Source organism: Cricetulus griseus, chromosome 5 (genome assembly GCF_003668045.3).
Source record: "Cricetulus griseus strain 17A/GY chromosome 5, alternate assembly CriGri-PICRH-1.0, whole genome shotgun sequence".
Taxonomy (NCBI): Eukaryota; Metazoa; Chordata; class Mammalia; order Rodentia; family Cricetidae; genus Cricetulus; species Cricetulus griseus.
Window position 1 is genome coordinate 115,878,614 of NC_048598.1, and position 27,394 is coordinate 115,906,007.

The window sequence follows — 27,394 nt, forward strand, 5'->3', positions numbered from 1 at the left end:
CTGCTACTAGAGAGGCTTCCCCTGTCCACTCTTTATAACTTAGTGATTTCTCCTTTACAACATTCCTCATTCTCCATACCACTTAGCAGTCACCACATGCTGCAATATGAATGAATACATGTATATAATGTGTATACTTGCATATATGTACCTATACAGATGTATGTGTGTTCAGGTACCTGCCCCCATTTAGAATAAAAATATACGAAATCAGGGACTCTCTCCTGTTTGGTTTAATCATTTTATCCCCAGGACCTGATAATACATATCTGTTGAATGAATGATTGAACTAAAATCTTTTTAAATAGAATGGATGTAATTTTATGTATGCATGCATGTGTTCGTGTACATGCAAGTGCATGTCCACATGTGTGCATGTGTATGGGGGCCAAAAGACATGTTTGGATGTCCTTTTTTATGACCGGACATCTTACTGGCCTGGAATCCACCAAGAAATCTAGGCTGATGAGCTAAATGACCATTAAGGGAGCCAAGGTCACAAAGCACATCCTTACAACAAGATTTTATTTTTTAAAATCTGGGGTCTGAGGTTAGAACTCAGATCCTCATGTTTTCACAACAAGAACTTTACCAAATAAGCTATAACTTTAGCCCTAGTGGTATTTTTATGGGAGGTGTTGTCCATGTTGTTTTTCAAATGAAGATGAAGGACAGACAAAAAAGACTAACAAAAAACCCTCCTCTGCATTTTATAAGAATAACTACATTGCACTCTTTGTGTAATCCTGTATATAACAATGATCAGAAGGACCCTACCAAAGTATGCCTGATTATCTTAGGTATCAAAACCAATAAAAGATATATTCATTTGGAGAAAGAGATGACAGTAAAGAAAAGGTCATATTACCTCTAAGCAAAAACAAACAAGTGGGCAATCATACCATTAGGGAATACTTACAAGATCATCAGTCATTGGGAATTTTCAGCAATGACCCCAGCATATACCACTAAAGTGTGACTTGGTTTTAGAGTTCAATTACTATCATTGATAAGTTCTATGACCTAAGGCAAGACTACTTATCCTGTCAGACCCTAAATTTCATGTACTGTAAATTGCAAATAACAATACCTATCTTATATTTGTTCTCTAAGAATTAAACATAAAAAGGACCAAGTAAGTAAACATGAAGATATCAAAGATATTCTCCCTTCCTATCTGTAATTAACTGTTCTTCTTAACTCAAAATTCTAGCTTGTTTAGAATAGATGTAAAACCATTCTAAATCACCTTACATTTCTTATAGATGAATGATTAGGTCCTCTATTATGGTCTTATATATTCACATATATGTATATGCCCAAACACACACAAGGCTTAAAAGTAAGACTTTGGGTAAGCATGCATTTTCAATAGAAGTGTACAATTATCATGAAGATGGGCCTCTATGTTTCTAATAAAATCCAACCATACCCTCTTTTTGTTTTTTTGCAGTGAACATGTATTACTTGCATAACTGCTTAGTAAATAGAATATTATCAATGTCATTGTAGAAAATAGGGATTTCTTAGAAGAAAGAAACCTTCCTTTACCCATATAATTTCTGGGTTGAATAGGTTATATTGTCATCTTTTAACCACAGGAAGTTATAGCTATAAAACAAGGCAAAAGTGTTCATTGCATTGGATAACACAAGCTAAAATCCTTCTTAAAATATTTCCCAAAAATGTTAATTTTCCACTTCTTTGATTCACACAGAATTCATAAGGAAGCAATCACTTAAGCCAGGGAAACACATTCCATTGGTTTTAAAATAGTTCTTCAAAGCCAGCAAAAAAAAAAAAAAAAAAAAAAAAAAAAAAAAAAAAAAAAAAAAAAAATCCTTACTTCAAGGCATTTCTTCTTCTAAACCAAAAAATCAGTGAAAATGCAACATACTAAGATTTTTTAAATCCCTGGGAAAGGGGGTCACTCAACATCAAACCATGCACAGTCTGGCAGAAGGCAAATTCCCACAACAGCTGTGCAAACAAAGACTCACCTGGACCTTGACTGACATCTGTGGCAGCAATTTCAAAGCAAAGGAAAAGGAGAGGAGAGAGAAATGAAGAAGGGTGTTAGAAGTGCATCCACACACAATACCATGTGTTCTTGCATGAGTAGAAGGTCATGCAAGCCCCCACATTCCTACCTTCACCCAAAAACCACCCATGCAAGCCAAGGAATCAAGCTCCCTTTACACTGTGCATGTCGCAAAAGAGGTAAGCCCCACATCTGTCCGGAAAGACATCATCCTGGAATCAGATAGGGCTCCAGAGAGCCAAGCAACCTAGAATCCTATAAGAATATTGGTTAAAATATTCTGGTTGGTTTTTGCACACTGACACCCACACAAATCCTCCACTTTTCCAGATACCAAACACTGGACTCGAAATCAAGTGAGGTTTCCCAGCAGAGAGGAAAATGATTTAACCACTCCCTTGCAGAAGTAAGAAAAAGAGACATCAGCATTAAAAGCAAACTTTAGCATCCGTTAGCATGTAGGGCAGAAGGACAGAAGATGACTAAACACAGTGACTATTCTTCATCACAGACAACAACATGTGTGTGAAATTGTGTGAACCAAATATTCACCACAGAAATTGAAACTCTGCTTTCCTGCTTTTCATGCCCATTACTAATGACAAGAATGACCCGGTGCAAATCACTTTTGTCAGCTGCAATTGAACACAGAGCCCTGGAAAGATTGATACATGAATTAAGCCAATGAACTTTTAAAACACACAGAAGAGTTCACTCCCATCATCTTCATCAACAATGGGATGTCTCCTTCAACCTCCACCCTCAGATGTGAAATAGAATTGTGCTGGGGAGACCTAAGTGAAAATGGCCTGAGGGCTTCTAAAAACCCAGACAGCTTAGTGGCATTAACTATAGGCAGGCAATGAGAGCTGACTGGAAAACCCCGGGTGGTCGGACGTAGAATCACTGGATAGTAGATCTGGGAAGACCTTAAACTTATCTAGTTTGGTATTGTTTGTTGTTGGTGGCATTGTTGTTGTGTTCAGATGGAAGGTAAAGGCATTGACAGATTAGTTCAGGTTTGCACAGCCAGTTCAGAAAATAATCTTCCATCTCTGAGTCCTATCAAGTTCAAGATTCATTCAACTGAAACCCAGATCTCTCAAGACACGCAGGATCCATTTTAATTTGTAAGCTAAAGGAAGTATTCTTAACTCACAGGAGAGACAGGTAGGAATCCCCCAGTTACCCCATGAGTAGATCACCATTAATCCTCTGTGACTTTAACCTGATGCCAAGACGAGACAGGTAACGTTTTCCATGCCAATAATGGAACACCTGCAATTGGGTTTGCATAGCACATCCTTAGGGCTTTTACTACAGGAAACCACAGGCTCTCACCAGTTTGAGCTGTGCCCTAGCATCTGGAAGGGCCAGAGTCAGAGCAATAGCAACAGCTGAGGATTCACCAAGTGTGTGCCCTGAAATCCCTGGAGGCTATATATGCTCAAAGACACGTCTAGAGAACTCTGAATCATTCCTTAGACATGCCCCCTTTCAGGTTTTCTGATAAGTTAGATTTAGGGGTGGAGCAATGAGAGAAGGGAAGAAAAGAGGTAAAATAGAAGAGGTGGGCAGGAAAAGGATGCTGTGTGAATAACTAAGTGGTGCCATTAACTGTGACTGATGGATTGCCTAGAATAGTGGTCTCATTAAAGTACCCCTTAATTAAACAGGATATCTTCGGTGAGAATGCCAACACTGTTGTTTATACACAGTTCTTGAGGGCTCAAAGACCCAGTGAGACAGGATCCCTTGGAACCCCAATGGTCTTTTGATGTCAGCTAGTTAACCACTTTGGCACCTTGATTACAATCCTAAACTTGGAGAGAGACAGGTGTGAGCTCACATCCCAGCATGCTCTGCAGACTTAGGCCAATCGATGAGCTTCTCTCTAATTCACATTCCTCAGCTATAAAAAGGGGAGCAGAGCCTCCCCATGGGGGTGTTAGGAGACTTAAATGCTCAGAAAGCACTTAGTATCAGGCAAACACCATATAAACAGTAGCGACTCTGATTGCTATTGTTTTGAATCATCACAGACTGAGTTATCAACATTTATTGACCAGATGGTTCGCTGGAAACACCAGGAGACTGCAGGAAGTAAGCCTATGTCTTGGGTTCAATGCTTCTACTGATGAACCAGGATGAAAGCTGCAACCCCACCCCTACCCCATTCATCATTGGGGTAAGGTGATATGGGGTTGGAGTCTGATGTGAGTAGGAGCAGAGCTTAAAGCAGAATCCACAATTATTTCTTCTGTTTTACCCCCTCATACTTTAACTAAGTGCAGTTGTGATCACATGCATAAACACGCAGTACCTCTTCTCATCACAGAATAACATCCTTAAAAGCTCTTTGTCCAAAAACAAAATAAAAGTGGCAGAGGCAGGGGGCAGTGAGGAGAAGGGGGTCCCTTGGGACTGTGGGTGGAAGTGGGAGAGTGAGAAACTTGGCTGCATCTATATTGTCTCTCCTGTAAAGACCCCCAGGTCCCTTCTAGGGAACCCCCTTTTCCACCTTTAAACCATGTGGATGGTAAAGATGATGCCTACTGTAACCCCCACTCTAATAGGAGTCCTGTGGCCCCACTTAAATTGTGAAAATATTCTATCTTTTGGACCCATAATTCACCAAATAACATATATATGTGACCCAGGCCCAACCAATGAGAGTCTTCCAAGGAAATTTCACTGGAATTATTAGGAAATTATACTAGCTTCCCTTTTTGTCATCATATACAGACTGCCTCCATACTTGATAATGAGGGCAACACAAGGGAAAACAAGGTCTCTTTGTAGGGTAGGGGAAGGTTAACTGGCCTAGAATCAAACCCCAGCTCTGCCTCAGCAATCTCCTCTTCTATAAACAGAGTTCCTCATAGTATCTATCCTAGTGAGCTGTGCCCATGGAAATGCTGTATTCACATTCAATACATATTAGCATAGTGCCAATTATAGGCCAGACCACGCTTTCTACATGGGTGATAGAAGCAATGAGTGAGTGAAACAGGTAATACCTCTGGATTTTAAGTGGGAGAGAGGAACACTACAAAGATACATGTACAATGTGTCATGAAGAAAGAAGAAATGGGCTGGAGAGATGGCTCAGCTGTTAAAGGCTAGGCTCACAACCAAAAATATAAGAAAGAAGAAACAAGGTAAATGGCAGAAAAGATGGTTAAAGAAGCACTTCGGAGGAAAATCCTGTTATATTGGTGCTGATACCTGAAGAAGGTGGGTCTTATCTATGCCTGATGAAGACTGTCCAGGCAAGAAAACAGCAACTCAGCATCTGTAAAGGCTGCAGGCAGGGCCCACTCTGATATGAGTTCTACAGAGAGGATGGGGATCTAAGGACCAGCTCCCTTGACCCGTGGCTTTCCTCCCAGCTCTGCCCCTGCCATGAAGTCCTCAGCGGGTCACAGATTCTCAGAAAGTACTCAAAGCTGAACAAACCTTGATGGAAACTCCTCCTGACCTGGTCTGAAGTCACTACCACCCTCACTCATGTCTTCCATACTCTAACCAGGGTATGCAAAAGAGAAAAGAAGGGTTTGAACCCCACCACCACCCTTCACCAGCATTCTTCAGCATCATAAGCAGGGAGAAGAAAAGCAGGCCATTGCCACCTGCATGCATGGATGCTGCTAACATAGTCAATAAGGCTTCAGCCACGAATTCAAAGGAAGCAAATTGTTCGGGGAGGGAGGGGTTTACCTATCTACCTTTGGAGATGTGACCCTCCCTGAGGAAGCTGCCTCCCACCTCACCCTTCACTCCCCTACTTTCTTCTTCCATAACCCACCCCCACTCATATCCCTGGAGGAGGTTTGGGAAACATGGAGTTGAATGCACAGTCAGACTCCTGAAGGACAGTTCCAGGCAAACCTTAGGGGACACCACCTGGTGAACTCTGCCTTGAGTCTGACCTATTTTCCAGGAGAGAAAATAGAATATAGATTTAAATGCAGTGGCACTCTGGAAAACTACAGGCCCAGCAGTGTGAGAAAATAAAACAGCAGGGGGTGGCTGAGAGAGTGCTGGCACTGGTGAGCACACTGTTTCCTCTGGCTGTCAATGGCCCTTGCTTCTACAATTTGTCCCCGCTTTCTAGTTGCCTAAAAATTGATACAAGGCTTAGCAGATAAAATACAGCACAAGGGTAAGGGACCTGAGTTCAAATCCCCAGAACCCATGTCAAGAGCCAGGCACCAGTAGAGTACCTCAACAATCCCAGCGCTCCTAACATGAGATGGAAGGCAGAGACAGGAGAGTCACTGGAAGCTTGCAGGCCAGCTAGCCTGGCATATGCTGCAGGAAGCGACAAGGCAATCCTGCCTCAAATAGTGTAGAAAACAAAGATCAGCACTCAAGTTGTCCTCTGACCTCCACACACATGCTCACATATATACACACATACAAGCACACATACCACACACACACATATACAAACACAAGAAAGAAATGGTACATACTATTTATGTATGTGTTTGAATGGGTCAGCTCTGGTGACCAAGATGGCTTTCCCACACATGACTCCTGGCACTAGCAGAGGAATCACTGGGATATTAGCTTCAAAAATTATGAACATCAAGGCAGGAGCTAGATACACCTGTAGCTACAGCCCAGCCTGGTTTCCTTGTCATCTGGCATCGGAAAGGATTTCTAGTAATATATATATATGAAATGCTTATCTTTTCCTACATGAAGGAAATTAAATTACCAGTTTAATATCGTCTGGGGGTTTCCATGTGCCAGGTACTTTACAACAACTACACTAAGAAATGGGAGCTGCTGTCACACCCAGCTAAGGAAATGACGGACACAAAGCTTAGGTAGCTAAGCTATGAGCCCTAAGCCGTGCAGTCTCTAGAACCAGATACTAGATCCTGGCCATCTGCCCATCGATTCCTCTCTGTGTGACATCTACCATGCTGGCAGCATCACCTCCAAAAGGAGGTGCCTATAGGACGAAAATGAGATAAAGAGCAACACTAAACACCATAAAGTTCCCATGTATACAGCATCTTCACAGTGCTATGTGCTTTAGACGTGCCATTTCATTCCGTGCTTGCCACAAGCCTAGAAGGAAGGAGCACTGTTCATTCCATTTTACAGGTTAGGAAACTGAGACCTCAACAGGATGAATTATTGTTACTAAAACCCCTCAGACTCAGAATATATCAGATAAGGCTCAGGTTTTATGAATAAATAGCTCACAGTAAGACAGAAAACAATTGGCCCAGGAAGATACAGATGGGAGGTTAAAATTACTGGTCAGCTCACAGATATAACAAATAGGTATTAGTCAGGATATGGGAAGCAGTCAGACTCAGCCTGACCTGAACAACTACAGTCCCTATCCTGGAACTCCCCTATTACTCATGAAGCCATGATCCACTTGCCTAGGCACCATAGAATACCCAGAGTCCCTTGCCCAATTATGAAAATCCACATGGGTCGCTTCTGAAGACCCATTCTCCAAAAGCAGACCAGCCCACTGTTAAATGTGCTCTAGTATTAAGAACTGGCCAAAGAACTGAGGGGTAATTTCATAGGTAAAATGCTTGTCATGCCATCGTGAGTATTAGAGTTGGAGTCCCAGAATTCATGCAGAAAGCTATGCATGGTAACAGATTCCTGGAGCTTACTGGTCAACCAGTCTAGACTAACTGGTGAGTGTCAGGTACCAGTGGGAGACCTGTCTCACAAGACAAGGTGGATAACTCCTAAAGAACAATGACCAGTGTTGACCTCTGTCCTATACACACACACACACACACACACACACACACACACACACACACACACACACTTTTTAAAAAAAAGAAGTTGCCAAGGAGAAGCTGTCTGCAAAACAGCTGACTTCCAAGGACCAGGCACAGCAGAGCTTTCATGGTCCCAGAGGTAGAGAAAGAGAAGCTGGTTACTGACTTCCATGTATGTTCTTTCAAAGACTCTCAAACATCAGAGCAGACATCTGGTGGCCATGGATTGAGTATTATTAACAGGCCTCATATCAGGAAGAAAATCAAAGCAAAGATTGCACCTCCCGAATGGCATATCTCATCCCCTAGTCTTGAGAAAGAGTAAGTCTAAGGCTGTCCCTTCTCCAAGATCACACACACACACACACACACACACACACACACACACACACACACACACACACACACACGGAAATATTTCTTTCAGCCAAGCCCTATAGTGATCTTCCAGCAGCAAGGAAGTTCTTGCAGGCTGGGCATTATCTGGACTCCCCAAACACAGAAGAGTGGACCTTACAGTTAACTTCATCCCTGAAATGAGAGCCCATTTATCTATTATTGAGTCTCCAGCTCCAGTGTTACATGGTTTTGTTCTTTGATGATAGTAACTCTAGATCTCAAGACAAAGCAGCTAGTAGTGGTGAATGGGTGCCAGACAGCCTGAGGGGTAACATTAATGTGGGGAGCAGAAAAAAAAAACAGAAGGGCCAACAGGCACCTTTATGGTCCAGATCATTGCTGTACCCACACCTTTAGGGACCTTTATGCACTTGTAGTAGCTCTTGTTTGCAGAATGAGAGTTTGGCTGACAAGAGAAGAGTCACTCAGCATGTTATGCATTCAGAGACCAGTACAGACAGCTTCCTGTATCAACAGACTTAGAGATTCTGAGTGTAACTATAGAGGTAAGATAACCTAATTGAGTCATGATTTTAATACTTATTGAAAAACTTTTGCCAAATTTCTTAGTTCCCACTTCTTTTTTCTACTGTATGGAAATAGGAACAGCATAGCCAGGTTTGCTGGAACCATCTTGGCATTCCTTGGTCACACAGTAAAATCCACAGGCTCACAGGAAACTAGAGTTAGGGTACACTAACCAAAAACTTTATTAGTGGTACGTAAGAAAAAGAACCAGTTTCCCGAATGTTAAGAAATGTGTAAGAACACAGCAGATGTGGAACATGTAAAAGTAGAGGGCTTGGGAATTGCTGAGAAGTGGTAGAAAGAGAGTCACCTGCAACTGTGCAAGAAGTTGTATCAGATATGGGACGGGACTCATATCACACGGAGGAGATAAAGTCACCGGCTCGGGTTTCAGGTGAGCATGTTTTGGGAGTTCACTTGAAGCTTGTGCGCTGAGCTCGGTTCAGCTCACAACACCTAGTGCTTCTCCTGAACAAAATCATGTATAATCAGAAGAAAATTACCATGCTCAAAGCGTTCCCTAATATATCAATTGCACTGGAACAAATTTGCATTTTCGAAACAAGCATTAGACCAAGAACTGACTGTCCCTAATTTATGTGACTGTGGTGAGGATGAAATGAGATGATCCATATAAAAGTGTTTAGCGCAAAGCCAGGCACATAGTAAACATTCAGGAAACACTGACTGGAATTAATAATGTCTCCGCTGGCTCGTTGACACATTCCTAGGACACTGAAAGTGAAATATTGAGCGTCTATTGACCTGTTTGAGCCTTCAGACAGAAGACATCTCTAGCAGAATAATACAGCCCCACCTTAGGTCATGGGGTGTACAACTACAGCAGTCTCCCATCCAATAGGACAGGGGCTTTGGGAAACTCCTCACAGGCAGCAGACACTTCCAAAGGCCAGCCTTTATACATACAATTCCCTGAGGAAAGAGAAATAGGAGTTGCCCCGCCCCCACTCCTTTGACCCACCAGAGAGAGGACTCTTAAGGAACAGCAGAAAATCAAGAAAGGAGTTGACCTAAATAAGAAGGTGCCTATCATCTGGGAGGACCAAGGAAATGCATCATAGGAAAGAAAATCACCACGTGCTGTGATGGAAAACTTAAGAAGTTCCTGTCTCCTGTAACATAGAGAGTGTATATGACAGCTTCCGGGTTCAAGTATACTTCCAGGAAAATCCTGACTCTTCCACACGTGTTCACTCGACCATGTTAACTGACCTCCCTGAGCCTGACTTCCCTGTGTGTAAGTGGCAACTTTCCCCTTACCTAGAAGGACTGGCAGAAGGCCCTTAAGGAGCTGATTGGTGTGTACAAAGCATTGAGCACTCAGAAAGTTCCTTGCACTCAGAAAGCACTGATCCACACTGGTAATTGTAATTACTGTATTACTTCAGTCCAGTGATTCCTGGTGGGGGCGGGGGGAGTGGAGGGATCTGCCTTCTTTCTAAGAATCCCCGTCTTTCTGAAGAGATTCTACATTCTTGGAGTTCATGCCAGTTGGGACTGTTTTAGAAGAAGCAGGTGGTCCCCCAGAGTTTCAGCAGAGGGAGTCCTACAGACTTTGTGATTAAGTTCCCAGAGGAGCTGTGGAATGGAAGGATGCTGGAGCTCCACTTCAGGAGGAACCAGGGGGGAAGGCAGGGGCGGCTCTGGGCTTGAAGTCAAAGCTCCTGGTGTTTTGTTTTCCTAATTTTCAAACATAGTGGTAAAATAAGTATTACATAAAACCCAACATCTTAGCCTGTTTGTGTCGAAGTACTGAGAACTGAACCCATTATCAGTAAGATGTTCTATTGAGCCACATTCCTGGGCTCTATTTTTAAATACATAATTTAGATGCAATGCATCATTTATAATGGTATATAAATCTCACCAGTATCCATGTTCAGCATCTTCTTACAAAACCAAAATCCCCATCTCTGTAAAGCTGACTATTCAAGGTACCACATATTAAGTAGAGTCTTGAAATACTCATCCTTCTGTGACTGTTTTGTTTCATTTAGCACAACGCCCACAAGGTTCACCCATGTTGTGACGTATGTCAGAATTCCCTTCTTTGTAAAGGATGAAGTTCTTACTGTGTATGGAAATCACATTTCACTTGTAGAAACCTGGTTTGGACACCTGGTTCTCCAGCATCACATCAGCTATGTGACCTTGGGCTACTCAGTCCCTCTAAGCCTCCCTTTCCATACCCATAATGAATGGGACTAGGAACACTATTACATGACCAGGTTGCTGTGAGGTGTGAATGAAAACTGTAAATGTGAATACCTCATAAACATCAACCTATTGTGTGACTCATATATTCAGTCCAGAAATACAAATCAAGTAACAATTCTGTGTTTGCCACTATGCTAGATAATTAACTCCCTAAACACAATGGGGACATTAAATTAAAGTTGCAAATGCACACCCCCAGAAGACAACTGCAGGGATCCTTATGACACAGAAGGCCTTCCTGTATTGGATATTCACCACCTGATGCAGGACTGTATGTCTTCATATGAGCTCACTAACTCTTATTGGTATAGCTGTTGTTATTCCCACTTCATTCCAAGGAAACCAAGGCTTGGAAGTTCACTTCCTGAAGTCTGTGTAACTTCCTTAGATTTAAACTCAACATCTCTGAAATTAAAGCCCTTTCCCTCCAGCATATCACCCTAATTACTCTTTCTTACATTAGCCTAACCACCCAACTCAACTGCCTTTTAGGACAATGAGACAAGTTTCAGAAAACTTAACATGGATTTTCCGTGACCAGTGGGCAACTGATGAAAATAACTAATGGACATCAATATTCCAAAGAATAGTGTATATTGTAATATTCATGATATCTGCCACAGGGTGTGAACATAGGATCCATATTTCAAATAAAGAAGGCAAGCTGGGGTAACAAATCCAAAAATGAATTTTATAAAAACACAGCACCAAGCAAAAAAAAAAAGTGAATGCACATTTCTTGGGGATAGAAAAAAAGAGTATGCGGTCTGTGGTCCAATAAATTTAGAAGGCACTGAATTTTTAAAATGCAATCAAGTATCTAAAACTTCAGAAAACTTCACCTATAAGAATATAAACAAGTTACACCATGACATCCGAAAGAGGTACGGTCTTACTGACCATATGTGATGTGTATTTTGAATACTAGACACTTGGATGAATAAAACACCTACTTATCACAGAGTGAGTTTGAAAAAAGCTGGCTTTGAGGTTTTCAAAACAGCTGTAAGGCTTAAACTTCACCATCAGCCTTTAGCCTCATCCCATCTTTGTTCTGAGGGTGAACTTTGTATCCGGTTCAATTTGTGATCGCTAACACTCACCAGCCACTTATTGCATGTCACACTCCAACTTAAGCACTAGAGACTCAAAAAAGAGTATCCTGCATGCCATTAGCAATAAATCTAACAAACCAAGACAGCACTTGTACCCCATAGGGTGGCTGTTCAAGGCCATCTATTACTGTACTTAAAGCTAATGGGGGATTTAGGGTTGACAGAGAATGCTTCAAACTCCTGCTACAGAAACATGAAAGTGGCCCTTAGAGGAAAGACAGCAACAATTAAGTAGAGAGAAGCCCTTTATAAGAACATTTTACCATAACTGACCACTAGTCAACTGACACCCCTGAGGGGTAGTCTCCCTGGGAGATATGACGTGTAAAGAAAGGTTTGAGCTCAAATGTCAATGTGTCTGATCATTATATGACCTTTAGAAGGCTACTTAATATCTGTGACCTGATCACAGTATCCATTTCAGAGTTTTCCAGTTTGTCAAAGGAGGCTCGTACATGCCCAGTCTCCTGGCTGGTTCAACAGGCATCATTTCCCTTTGATTTGATGAATGACACCCTGAGATAGTGTGTTAAGGAAGCACATGAACTACGTATGGGCTTGGGATAGAAGGAGTATGAGGATTGACTAGCAGTGTGCCATTGCCTTAAGGAATTTTGCCTCAAGTTAGCATTTAACTAAATGCTGTCCACAGAGGCCTGGTAGTGAGAAGAGTTTCTAGTCACCTGAAGAAGCCAGAAAGCAAGCAAGAACTCCTCCTGGGAGGCTGTGTTCTGTTAGTTCTTCCATTTTTCCTTATTAACCCCACCACACACTGTTTTTGTTTTTGTTTTTGTTTTTTCTTATTTTCATGAAATGAGCAAAGCTGCTCCTCCCTCTCCCTCCCCCTTTGTCAAGCAAAAGGTTGTGATTCTCTGAACCTAACAGACAGGGTCTGAAACACTTGAGTAAAGTCTACTAATAAGTCCCTTATCCCATTAAAAAATGGCTCAATGGGGGCTTTTACAGCCCTCCCCAAGTGAGCTCAGAGAGCCAGGCAGACATCACACTTCCACGGAGTAAGAGGAGGGGAAGTCCCATAAAGGAATATTACATGTGCACAGCTTTTAAAGTTCTCATCATTACTATTAATCACATTTTTTTATGTTGTAACAGCTGTGGTGCTAAAATTTAAAGTGTTTTAAAAACAATACAACCATGTGGGGTCTGTGTCTGCTTGAATAAAAGAAAAACCGAATTTCTGAAGTGGAAGAGTCTTGAAATGTCTTAAATCCATTCCTTTTTGTGTCTTGGGTTTTTATTTGTTTGTTCCGTTTCCAAGGCAAGGTCTTGCTCAGCCTAGTCTCAAATTTTCTGCAATCCTCGGCCTCAGCCTCCTGAATGCTGGGATTATAGTTGTGAGCCACGTGGCAGGATTCATAGACTTTGTTTTCAGGTTCACTTCACGGAGGCACATTCCTTGCACATTGCCCATGCCCCAGCAATCATGGTTAATGCACGAGGGTGGTAGCAGATTAACACAGTAAATAAGTATAAGACTTGTACTCTTGAGGTTTCAAGTCTAACAGCAGAAAGCACCCACGACCGCCTGGTAAACAAGTCATGAACAGTAACTCTGATTATTGCCACAGCATGGTACGGGATGCTATGAGGTTGAGAGGAGACTGCACAACCCAAAAAGTGTGACTATGGTCTACATATCTGAGCTAGTATTCAGGTCATCTGCCTCCCCACTCACTGCTTTCCCCATCATCCCACAACCAGGCTCCAGGGCATTGACCTAGGCTCCAGGGGAAGTCTGGGGGAAGGAACATTCAGGAATCAAGTGGCCAAATCTCTGAGCTGTAACAGAGAACCACAGGACAGACTGGGTTTTTATGCACACCTACTGTGTATCTTATCAGTGGACAATGTTTTTCACTGCCCTGCAGAAGTCCCTAAAAGCTAGAGCTTGGACAGGAAGGAAGGACACCCAGGAAGAAAGGAAAGACTCCTCGTACTAGAAGAGTGTGGAGGCTGTGCCCCCCACCCCAGGCTGTGCTCTAATCTATCTGCTGTCCGATGCTTTGGAATTAATCAAACAAATCCCTTGATAAATCTGAAGCCACTATTAGACAACACTAATATCCCCCTCAAAGTAATCCAGACAAATACATTCAGAGAGGGGGAGTCCCAAGTGGCTGGGAAACAGACTATTCTCTTGTTACAGGCCTCCTAAGAACACATGCACTAGCATTGCCCTCCCCCACACCCTCTCTCCCCCCACCCCACCCCCACCCTGCAACACACACACACACACACACACACACACACACACAGAGAGAGAGAGAGAGAGAGAGAGAGAGAGAGAGAGAGAGAGAGATGTTAGTTCCCAACAGCACCATAGGCTGCTGACCTGATGGCTACAGGCCAGGAGGCAGAAAGGATGGAAGAGCAAGGCCTGGACTCCCTCCCCTCCCCATCTCTGCCACTGACCTCATTTTCCACCAGAGGATTTTTTTCCTTTTTTGGTCCTGCTTGTTTGTAAATCATGTCACCCCAGTGCACACAGGGCTTAAGGCAGGCCTAGTCAGGAAGTAGAAAGAAGCCAAGGGGCTTGGAACTATGGCCCTAGATTCTAACCCTGAGGAAGGTCAGATTGTAGGAGCTGTGTGTTAGCTTCAAAGAGAAGTTGGGAGTGCAGAGAGTAAAGCATACCCCCAAGATTACCCTAGCTTTACATTCTTACACAGAATGCAACGGACTATATATTCTGAGGTGGCCTCAAAGCACATGGCTCTCATTTTAGATATGAAGTGGATTTCTTAGTCTTTCTGAGTCACCTGTCTTAATAAACATTAATTGCAGGGTATCTGATCCCTCAAGTATGATGAGAACCTATCAGGAGAAGACTGACTTTCATAGAACAAGAAGAGAATGTGGCTCTTCAAACTGCAAAAATTGATCTGAAAGTAAGTGTGGTGTGTGTGTGTGTGTGTGTGTGTGTGTGTGTGTGTGTGTGTGTGTGTGTGTGTGTGTTTGCATGCACCTGTCAAGGGAAAAAAGAAAAACACAGAATAGAACTGTCAGTAGCTTAAAATACACACGGTGAAATGTGTTATTTGCTAAAAAATGGGGGAAAGAATCAAACAAACATTCTTAATAAAATGTAGACCTGCAAATTTGACCTGAGAAAATTGAATACGGTAGGAATAATGGTCATGAAAGAACATTCCGATCGTAGAGCTGTCTAGATAAAATCCTATAGGCACACACACAAATAACTGACCAATACATCAAATCTTTATAATAGAACATATGTGAAGCAAAACTTATCTTGCTAAAAAAAATTAATTGAGTAAAGTAAAAAGGAACTGGAATAATAGGAAATGGTTTATCTAACCGTGGAAAGAAATAGGTTTAGGAATTACATGAGACCTACTTTAGTTGTTTCAGAAAAATTGCCCCTTGATAAATGTGCTCCAGGCTCAGTCTAATTCTGACTATGCTGGTGTAAAGGTAAAGAACTCTCAGGATTGAACTATGTAATCAAAATATCTTGATAAATGCTGAATAAAACTAAATTATATGCCTTCAGAGGTCATGTCTAGCTGCAGGTTTTTATTTTCTGATAAACGTTCAGAATAAAGGGGGAATAAAAGTTACAAGGGAAGCAGCTACCACCTACAGTCATGGTTCTTAGCTAACCACTTCTGTTTACCTGTAGAGCACTCAAAGCATTGTAAAGCAGTTCCAGAAATGAATGCAGGCTAATTAGTTCTGATTTACTCAGAAAGTTCTGATTTACACACACACACACACACACACACACACACACACACACGCGCGCGCGCGCGCGCGCGCGCGTGTGTGTGTGTCTGTGTGTGTGTGTGTGTGTGTGTGTGTGTGACAACCTGACACTTCTAGTATACCCCATATTCTTAAGAAAAGGTCTTATACCACCCCAAAGAAAAACAGCACAATATCAGAAGTGTGAAAAATTGAGTATGGTGTCACAGAAACCATACTACATGATGTTTCTTTTTCTTGTTTCTATGGAGAATGGTCATACCTCACTGTAGTGACTGTCTTTGTTCTACTGGTTGGAGGGTAGAACATGGAGTCTTTTGTGCTTCGGTCACATATATGGGGAACCTATAAAATGTGGACTAAACAGTAAAGTTAGTTACTCATAGTGCCTACAACATACTAAGTCAGGAAATGTTAGCTTAAACCCAGGAGACACTGCCCTTGGCAGAGAAGCTGATTCCCCAGCTAAAAACTCTTTAGATATTCTGAAATGCAAATGTACCTAGCAACAATGGCTAGAGAGTATGGACTGATCAGGGCAGTGGTAGATGGGAGGGTCTGACAGGGAAGGAACTAGAACTTGAGCACCAGGAAGAAAGGGCAGCTGTTTGGGTAATGTTCAGCTGATCTCTGGGCTCTGGGTGGGAGTCTTGCTGTGCAGCTATTTAAGGAAAAGGTCGCTTTAGGCTGGCAGCAAATGACACTCATTGTAGCTTCCATTGCCCAGTTGCCTTTCATCTTCACCTTCTCCAGAAGAAAGCGTCCCTTACACAGAGATTCTTAACCCAGGTCCTTGCCTTCCAAATTCTGAGTTTTATGAGCATGCCAACTGCCCCAGCCTATCCCACTGATCATGCCTCCCTCCACAATTTTAGCCATCCATCCATCCATCCATCCATCCATCCATCCATCCATCCATCTGTAATACCCATAAACCATATTCTAAGCAGATAAATAAAAGTGAAAGACATAGTTCCTTTCGGTCACACAAGTGACAGTGGTGGCAGATGGCTCTCCATCTTCAAATGGCATCACCTCATTCTCCTCTTAGTACTCTCCCCTCAGTCATTCTTTCCAACTCAAACACTCACACAGTAAACTGACATGTATTAGTTTACATTTTCCACAGCAGTATGTTCCTCATATCCACAAGTGTTCCTTGCATTTGCAAACTCAGGGAAAATACACACCAAGTCTGTTGTGGTCACTACTGATTGAGCCTGGCAAGATTTCTGTGGAATCAATTACCTCTCCTTAATTATATGCCTTTTGTTTGGTGTAATGCAGCACAGATACATTTGTTTTCATGATTCTATCCCTCAAAATATTGTAAGGCAAGTCACCTTGCCTCTTTAGAACACAATTTCACAGAAAGAGCTTGGAAAAGCCACATGGAAACCTACTACTTTGTCATCCAACTTAAAAAAAAAAGAAAGTTAGAATGGTGATAGCCTGCATAGCTGAATAATGCCACATATAATACTCCTGGGTTATTAAACAAAACTCCCAGTGACATGTGTGGGATACCTCCTAATGGGTTGTTGGCCATGGAGGCCCCAAAGACTCTTATCAATTCTCTTGAATGCCCATCAGAACTAGTTTGTGAAGCTTTATTGCTAAAAGTATCACATAGATGCCATGGGAGTTAAAGAGAAATCAGCCTGGACCTGAGGTGGAAGCTTTCTCCTCTCTGTTCAGCTTTCATAGCTCCAAAAGGTACAATGTAGGTTGCCAAGTAAGAAAAGGAATCAGTAGTTTTACCTAACTGAGAACTCTATGAACTACAATACCAATCCGCCAGGCTGGTTATATTTACTAATACAACAGTACCACAACTGTCATGGGAGCAACCAAGTACTCCATGATCCAAACACTCTCTGATTGGCTTTGAGGCCCATTCCACAAGAGGGAATCCATGCTTAATACTGTAATCCTAGTTTAAAAGTGCATGGATCAGAAGGTCTTATGCCTTACAAGGGAATTTATTAATGTTGTTTAGCTAAGTTGACACAGTGCTGGGCTGCCTTCTAAATACATTTATACCAAAAGACTAATGCTATTCTCAGTCTTAAATACATTTCTCTTCACAATGAACAGTGAGTACAAAGATGCACATTTGCCTGAAATAAATGAAGATAAATGATGACCAAGCGCTTGATGTTAAACAAGACATTCATACCACCTCCTCCAAGTAACAATGTGAAAGAAGGGTGTGAAAAGGTTGTAAGAACCCTAAGATAAGGAAAAGAGTTGTGGAATTCTATCTTCTGGGCACTATATGGCCAATACAGTCATAATCTAACAGCAGGAGCAGCTGTTTAAAATGGTTCTGCACAAGATTTCACCTGTCCATAGTCAACCACTGTAAATTAGAGAGGAACCCACATGGCCCTATCTGTCCCTGCTGAACTAGACTACTGATCCTATAGGAACAGCAGACATTGTCTTCAGCTGTTTATCCACTGATGAGCCCACTAAGTACCAAGGGATAGTTACAAGCACATGGTCACATAGATGGTCCTGGTTGAACTCATGGATCACGAAACAAAACAAAACAAAAAGACACGAATGGAGGAATGGGTTTAATACAGAGGTGGGGATAATGGTGATGGAAAGGGGTTAAGAAAGGGTGAGAGTAACAATAATCTGAATGGTGTGTGTGTGTGTGTGTGTGTGTGTGTGTGTGTGTGTGTGTGTTGTGAAAGGACAAATGTAATAACTGATTGTTTAAAAAAAAAAAAAAAACTGATGCTCAGAAGACCGTAGGGTAATAAAATGCTTATTTTATAGGGACTATATAATTAAAATAATACTTGTTTTTGAAGTTTAATAGAAGCTTCAAAAACTATCATTAAAGTTTGAAAAATGAGATATATTGACAAGAAGAGATCAACAACAAAATGGCTGGGGGTAGTGGAGTTTCCTTGGGTTTGAAAAATATGCAAATAATATGCAATTCCAACCCTAGGTGTCTATGGCTCACAGCATTAGAAAGGGTAGGAGGCACAGGGTAGCATGCAAGTCACTTCTACAGAACAGGTAACAAAACCATGTCAGAGCAGAGGAAACATCCATCAAAATATGCAGGGAAGAGGGGGGTGACTGGAAGACAATTGGTGAAATAGGCAGTACCCTGCATGGTAGACACACCCCAGTTAGGCTAACCAGGAAAGATTTGAGTTGTGATGGTCATGGAAACCACTGTTCAATGCCAAGTTGAATAGGAGGAGGAGTATGGAGAAGTATCTGAGAATTAAAATGCTCCATCAATTGTCTAAGCTCTTGTCCTCTTCACCAATAAAACCTGGTAAACAACCGTACAGTAAGGGTGACTGGAAGAATGAAATCATTGACACACGTACTTACATGAGTCCCCAACATTTAGTAAGTGCTTCCTGAGAACTAGCTAACCACCACACATACTAAGTTTATCCAATTAAGCAGTTGATTAGCATAGACTTTGGTGAGACCCAAATTCACCATGGAGAGCTACCGTCGATGAGCAAGCACAGCTCCATCTTTATCCTGGTTCTTGTAGCTGCATTCCTGACCCTCAGTCAGCATCCTCTGTCTAGGGAAGCTCCTAGTATGAGAACAGTGAATCCAGGAAAACTTTGAAGTATCTTGCCCATACCCCTGAATTCCAGCCTTTATTACGCCAGGCACAGAAAGGCAGCCCTGGGCCACAGAAACCAATCTCCATTCTGCTTTCAGAGTGTCCATGGAACAGTAAGAACATGTATCTGTCTTGTTCACCACTCTTAACCTCGGTGCCTCGCCTGACACACAGTAGGCCTACTAATAAGTACTCATTGAAACAGGATAGGGTACTTTTCAAATAGCACCACAAAGCCTCACTGAGGGGGTTCATGTGAGCACATATGCCCACGTAGGCTGCATTTCTTGGTTGCAGTCACACACCAGCTGGGTCCCTAACACCTCAATTTTTTTCTGCTTAGAAAAATGTTAGAAGGCGCCCCCCCTCCTCCCTGGGCTCCCCATTCTGACTTACGCTGGATAAGCAACTTCGGATTGCTGAACAGCAACACACAACACAGCTGGGTGAAAATTCCTGTGTCCTGAAATTCCTGGAAAACTATGCTGCAGAGCAAGCATTTGGAACATGGGCACAGCCCCTACTCCCATGGAAAGAGGGAACCAAGCCTGGGTTCAGCCTCTACTTCCTTAAAGCATTTTGCTTCCTATCCAAGCAACCCACCCTCGGGAAGAAATAAAGAAACCACAAGAGTATTAATTACCAGCATTGACATTGCTACCTGAGCCAGACCTTCCAACCTTTCTGGGAGAGGTGGGGGGCACGGGGAGGCTCTTGATCTTTCAGGCCACGGGGACCACAGAAGATATAGGAAACCCACCCCTAGTTTCAGGAGAAGAAGGTACAACATTGAGCTGATACCCCCAAGAGTAGGTACCTGACTCTAGAAAAAAATGAAAACAAGGCAAGCTGGGTTTAGTTTTAAAAGCATAAGCTTCAAATCAGAACACAAATTTGCAAGTCACTTCATTCCTCTGGTGCATTTCTTTCAGACCTCTGAGTCTTTCACTCACATGGAGTCTGGTGCTCTAAGGGACAGAAACGTCACCATGTAGAAAGCTTCCAACACCCCGAGGTTGGCTGCCTGTCTAGGAGAACCGAGATTCCATTTGTAGACATGTTTTCAAATGGACAGACCTCATTTAATCGAAGTTAAAAGAAGAGCCAACAAGAATAGACTTTGAAACAAATGATGCCAATTTGCAGCCAGTTTATTACATTCAAGTGCAATTTCAACCGTGTTGGAAAATGTGGGACTTTTTTTTATAAATTCACCAGCAAAAGCCAGCACTCGGGAGGCAGAGGCAGGTGGATCTCTGTAAGTTTGAGACCAACCTGGTCTACAAGAGCAAGTTCCAGGACAGCCTCCAAAGCCACAGAGAAACCCTGTCTCAAAAAAACCAAAATAAATAAATAAATAAATAAATAAATAAATAAATAAATAAATAAATTTAGAGAACTTTTCTTTGTCCACTGTTTCCTTCTGTAGGTCTCTGGTCATCTACTGTAGTCTATCTTCTAGATTCTTTTTTCTCCACAGTCTTAGATATGAAGGTTTCCAAGGGTCTGAATTTAGGCTTCTTCCCTCTCAACCATGCCCCTTGCCTGTGCAAACTTTCCTATGCCCAACCTTTTCTTTTTCCCCTGCACCATCCCTGGTATAGGTACCCAAACCCACCCCCTCCCTGGTGCTAACTACTGCTTCTGCCTACATCTATACATCCCACAGTCCCTGAAGAGGAAGGACACAGTGAAATTATAATGTGTCATCTCTCACGCTCACCTCAAGCCTGCTGCCAACTTCCCTCTCTCATATACTTACAAACAGAAGGGAATGTCATCAGAATTCTTTCTATTTTTAATAATAATAATAATAAAGAATAGCAATACCCAATATTCACTTGGTACATCCATTCACTATGCAAGGTATTGTTCTAGGCAGTCCATAAGCATTATATTTCTTGTGTGTTTGTTTGTTTGTTTGTTCTTAGTGCTGGTAATCAAACCCAGGGCCTAGTATATGCTAGGCTAGCACTCAATCACTGAGCCACAAACCCAGCCTCTCTCTTTTAGATCTAAGACAATCCTAAATGGTAGGCACTATTATCATCCCATGTCACGGATGTTAAAACTGAAATGGAGAAGTGAAGTCCTTCGTCCAAGTTTGCACAACTACCATGTGGCAGAGCCACACAGTCTCAATCCAAAACCAAATGTCAATCCTTGCCCAACTATTAAATGCTTCTCCTTGACATCTTCCTAGTTGGCCCTTCTCCCATCACTTCTCATCCAATACATTCTCTTTTGTCACAAACCCACACAATAGCCTCCCTCTGGCCTCTTGGCTTGAAGCCTTCCAATCTCTAATCCATCATGCACAGAACCACCTCTCACTTACCCCACTGAAAACCTTCCAAAGTTTTTTGACTACAAAAACTGTTCAAAATCCTTACAAAACATTGAAGACCTCCCCACATGACTGTTCTTCTCACACTTGCCCATTAGCCTCAGATCATGACTTATAGTGACACTGAGTCCGGCAAATAGCCTCAACATCCAACTGATTGCTAGGATTGACCCAAATGTTCCTTCCTCCAAGACTGTCAACCAAAACTTACAAGTCCTGACCCAGAATTTCCTTTGTGGAATTTCTTCCTCCTTCAAACTCCCTTTCTCAGCTCTGGCCCTTGAGCAGTTCCGATGTATGTGTGCCTCTCTGCTTGATGGGCCTCCGAACTAGACATAAGATCCTTAAGGGCAGAGACCATACTGGTAGATAATGGGCCTCCAAACTAGACCATAAGATCCTTAAGGGCAGAGACCATACTGGTAGAGAACAGTCATTCACTTAGTATAAATTCAATAAAATGAACCTATTCTAGTAAACAGAAGGCCTAGTCCACCACATTGACAAGCAGACATCAAGGTCTACTTCCCAAAGGACTTTCTCTTATGGAGGGAGCCTAAACTTGCCACCAGCAGGTGATTTTTCAGCTGAAAACAGCTCTGGGGTAACAGTAGCAACTGTGAGGCCTCCAAAGGATAAGGTACAACTAAATACCTTCTGGAGGCCCCTGACCAAATCAACAAGGTTGCATACAATACACAGAGGCAAAGGACCACCGAGAACACCCACCCTGGCATCAGGGATATTTTAGAGTCAACCTCCACCTGACAGCACAGGCTCTGGGGGTGAGATACTGTTACAGTAGCTGAGGAAGAGAATGTAGATTTGAGTTGCACTCTGATAAGTGGCCTCTGATCCTTTCTGAACAAAATCTCTCGTTAGCAAAGAACATCTTTATCATAATCTCCCCAGAGTAGAATGTTTATGTATGAACAACTTGCATATGTGATAACTGTGTTTGTTTGTTTGTTTGTTTCTGATATCATTTTTTAGAAGCTGCTGATCTAGTGACTTACTTCCCATGCCCCTTTGAAAGGCACAGGTGCACAGGACAAAACAGGAGGGAGGGTTTGGCTGCAGAGAGTCCCAGAGCCAGGGAGTCCTTGCATTGAAGGCATGTACATGCTAACACATACTCAGGCACACTCCTCCCAGGTCCACTCCAGCATCCTCTGTACCCGACAGGGATACAGCTTGACAAAGAGCATGTGATCTGTGGGCCTGCAGTTCTATCTATCATATAATTCTTCCTTTGTAACTCTCATTCCTTCAACTCTTCTGCCTAAGTATCCACTTCCTCCTCTATATGAAAGCTTTTCCTTTATCTCAGGACAATTATCCTGTCCCTAGTGAGGCTCATCTTCCCCAGGGAATCTACAGGAACTAATGGGTCCTCTCCATCTCCAGTGACAACAACATGAACATCTCAAAGAGCCATTTCACAAGCATTTACATGATCCCAGGCTGGTGGCTGCCTATAATTGTTACAGAAAAACCATTGGTTTGTAAACAAAAACTATCATCTAAAAACAGTCTTTTGAGTTCATTCTCCAGTGAATCAAACCAAAGAGAATGTGTATGCGCTTAACACAGACTCAATAAGAGCTGTCCCACATAAAGACTGCTTTTCCCATTAAAAGAGAGATGGTGTCTCTAATGGTAGCCAGTGTGGTCCAGGTGATGGATGGCTTCAGTGATTCATTTATTCAATGGATATTGTTAAGCTCATATGTACATAAACTGGAATCTACCTACATGTTAGTGAGCCCTTACATACCAATATGTAAACTCAGACATAGGAATACACTTGAAATATGAATGCACCTTTCTATCTCTCTGTCAAACACACACAACGTATGCTTCATTAAGGTGACATACTCTTATTGAGTGTCTTCTTTGTATCAGACATGGATATCAACATACAATTCTGCAAGGATATCAATTATTAAAGGGAAAGGAGTTACCTCCCTTCTGAGTTTCATGCTTTATAGTACCTAAGGAGCGTGCATCCTCACATAGACTCCTGCAACAAGAATGGGAAGTGACACACTGGAAGACAAATGTCACACAATTTCAATTTTATATGTAACCTAGAAATGATGAACTTATGGGAACAGAGAGCAGAAATGTGGCTATTAGGCTTCAATGTGGGTCTTTTAACAATGGGGAAACGATTGGTTTAAGGATATAAAACTGCAGTTGGACAAGAGGCATGGACTCTGGACTCTGTGAAGTCTTGAGGTCTACTGAGAGCATGATAAATATGGTTGATAACAATATTCTATATTTTAAAAGTTGTGAGATAGTATACTTTAAGTGTTCTCAAAGCAAAAATGATGAATATGTGTGATATAACATGTTATTTGGTTTAATTTAGCCATGCCATTGTGAACATACTGTATTATGTATCATAATTGTGCATGACTTTATTTATGAGCTAAATAAATGAATGAAAAAAAATAATGGGAAAACCCAGCTGAGCAACCACAATGCACATTAAGAATAGGAAAGCCAAAGAGAACCAATAGACACAATAAAGTGTATCCATTGCTTATACACATGGAAAAATAATAGCCCCACTCTGCTTTAACTCAAGGCTGAAAATTGTAATGAACACATCCTAAATTTTACACAGCACTAAAATTCACTGATCCTAAACACATGTTAACTCCTGCACATTGTCATATTTGAGACATCCACACCAACTTCCCAACAGATGTCTGTGGTCCATGAAGCCTGGGAAATTCAAATTCACTTCTTGAACTCAAAATGATGTTCATAGATTCCTTTAAAAGAAACTTTTTAAGGATAGGAAGATGGCCCAGTGGTTGAGAACACTTGATGCCCTTGCAGAGGATCCAGTCTTGGTTCCCAGTACCTACACAGTGGCTCACAACTATCCATAACTCTAGTTCAATGAGATCCAAAGTCCTCCTCTGGCCTCTGCTAGTGCTAGGCACACATAACACACATACATCCAGGCTGAAAAAGCACCCATACATATAAAATAAAATTTTTATAGAGCAAACCACTTCAAATCATGAGTTTTTTTTTTCTTTGCTATCATGTCAGTAACATGTCTGCTGATATAAATTTAGCCAAGAGCCAAGACTAGTCTCACTTCTTTGAGGTCCAAGAGAGAATTTGTGTACTGGATTCCAGTCTATACCCACTTGGAAACAACTTCCAGCACAGCCTAAACCACTCCCTGGGAGACTTCTGCCCATCAGTGCCAAGAACATGGATAGCAGGGCAACCTGTCAAAGTAGGAAGCATTTCTGAATAGGGTATATGGTTCCAAAGCCAGTTTCCAGGAGTCACTACTCTATACTACTTTATCTCATGTTCTCATCTAAAAAATAAAAACAAAACAAGCAAGCAACAAAATAATGAAAACTAAAGCAACTGATTAAGTTGGCAAAATCCTCTTACTTTTGAACACATAAAACCCAAACTACCATGTTAAACTTGTCAAAAAAAAGTCCAATTAAGTTTCCTTTCCCTCTATTCACTGCATTCCAGAATTTCTTAGCCTTTCTAGAACAATTCAAGATTTCCAGGAGACTGGAAATCCAGATGTTAAAACCTAGGTGAGAGTAGAGGAAGACAATACATATTGGAGAAATGGAATAAGACAGACAACAGAGCTTGGGATGAGCTAACCGTGAATCTTACTCACTGCAAACTGCCTGGGGACAAAATGACTGTGGTGTAAGTCACCTGCTTGCCACAAAACAACACAGGAGAGAGCTCATTAACTGAACAACCTAATATACCTTGGACCAGTGCCGAGCATCAGAAAGCAATGTCCTGGGCTGGATCTGTCTTTCCTACATTATTTAAGATTAATCACAATGGGCTGCAGAGATGCTTAGTAAACAAATCAGGGCAAGGATGTGAGCTCCGTTTCCTACCACCCATGTAAAAATCTGGACAAGGTGGTCCACACTTGCAATCCCAGCACTGGGAAAGATCCCAGAGGCTTGCTGGTGAGGTAGTCTTGCAGTGTCACTGATGGGGGAGGTCCTTATGCATATATGTTTGTCTTATTGGTTGATAAATAAAGTACTGTTAGCCAATAGGAAAGTAAGATAGGTGGGACTAAGAGAGAAGGAGGATTCTGGGAAATGTAGGAAAGAGTTGCCATGTGATTGCCAGGAAGACAGGACGCATTCCACCAGCGTCCTCAATAAGTTTTATAAAATATATAGATTAATAATTATGGTTAATACTTAAGACAGAGATAGCAGATAAGAAATCCTAATCATTGGCCAGCAGCATTGTACCTAATATTAATCTCTGTGCGTTATTTTGGGCAACCACCACATGGCGACAGGGCTCAGGCGGCTGGCGGAAATATTTATCGTTCCATGTCACTGATCTCCAGGTTCAGCCAAAGACCTTGTCTCAAAAAGTAAGGTGGAGAACAGCAGCAGAAGACACCAATGCTGACTTCTGGCTTCCACAAACAAGTGAGCATGTACTCATGTACACACAGGTCAGGTGTGCATGCATACACACACACACACACACACACACACACACACACACACACACACACACACACACTCAAGTGCATGCACAATTAATCACACAGTTAATTCTAATTAATGAAATGCTGTGTGCTGTTTACAGGTTCCAACCTTTTGAGATGACAACATTCTGTGGTCATCTACAAAGTTCATACTCTAGAACTGTGCAATAAAGTTATGGAAAATATCACAAAAGAGTCTTATGCTGCAAGTAAGGTTTTGGTTGACCCACACTCATAACTATCCCAAGATGCATATAACACCCAGGCTACATATTGAAAATAGCAAAATACTCCCTTATGAATCTTGCTTTGACATAGTTAATTCCTGTATGCAACAAAAAAATCTAGAAAGGTCAAGATTCAGCCACCCTCACATTTATCCTCGTTACCCACATGGCTCACAAAGAATTGCTTTAAATGGATGGGCCAGGGACGTGTGGCTGGGAAGCACAGTGTGTCCCAATGACAGAGATATCTGATACTCTGGGCTAATCAGGGACACATTAAACTAACCTGAAAATGCACCAAGCCCTTCACCATTACAGGGACTACAGGTGACTAGACTGCTATTGATGGAAGGGTAGTAGTTCGAATTAAGTTGTGACAAATAAGTTGTTAAATCTAATCAACCTTAAAGTTGCCTTAAACTCGTTGTTCCGGCATCCTTTAAAATGCAGGTTGGCTTCCACAGCTAGAAGGCCATAGAAACACATTAGAATCACCCCCCGCCCCGCCCCAACACAAAGGTCTTCTTGTCTCATAGATATTTTTCTCCTTGCAAGAGCCCCCTCAGATTTCAGCATTCCCCCCTAAAAGAAGGCAGGCTCCCAGCACCTTTCTATTACCTATCACCTCTGTCCAAGCTGCAGCCTTGTATTTTCTGACCCAGATGGAGCAAAGATGCTGCAGGAGGATTAGTCTTCCTGGGAGCCCTCGGATCAGAGGCTCATCAATCTCCAATCCCACTCTTCCCCATTCCTTTAGCCCTTCAAAACTAAGCAAGCAAGCAACAGGACCCCATCTGGAGCGGCAAGAAGCTTCAGAAAATGACATGGCAT

General features: G+C 42.1%; 1 protein-coding gene across 3 annotated transcripts in view; it reads right to left on the reverse strand.

The window, feature by feature from the left end:
* The window catches only part of Nrxn3 (neurexin 3), a 1,486,512-nt gene that overhangs the window by 1,448,824 nt on the left and 10,294 nt on the right, over positions 1-27,394 (reverse strand). For all 3 annotated transcript variants that reach the window (XM_035445726.1, XM_035445725.1, XM_035445727.1), the window contains exon 2: positions 2,001-2,018. In XM_035445726.1, the coding sequence (XP_035301617.1) occupies positions 2,001-2,018 (18 nt within the window). The remainder of the gene's footprint in view (positions 1-2,000; positions 2,019-27,394) is intronic.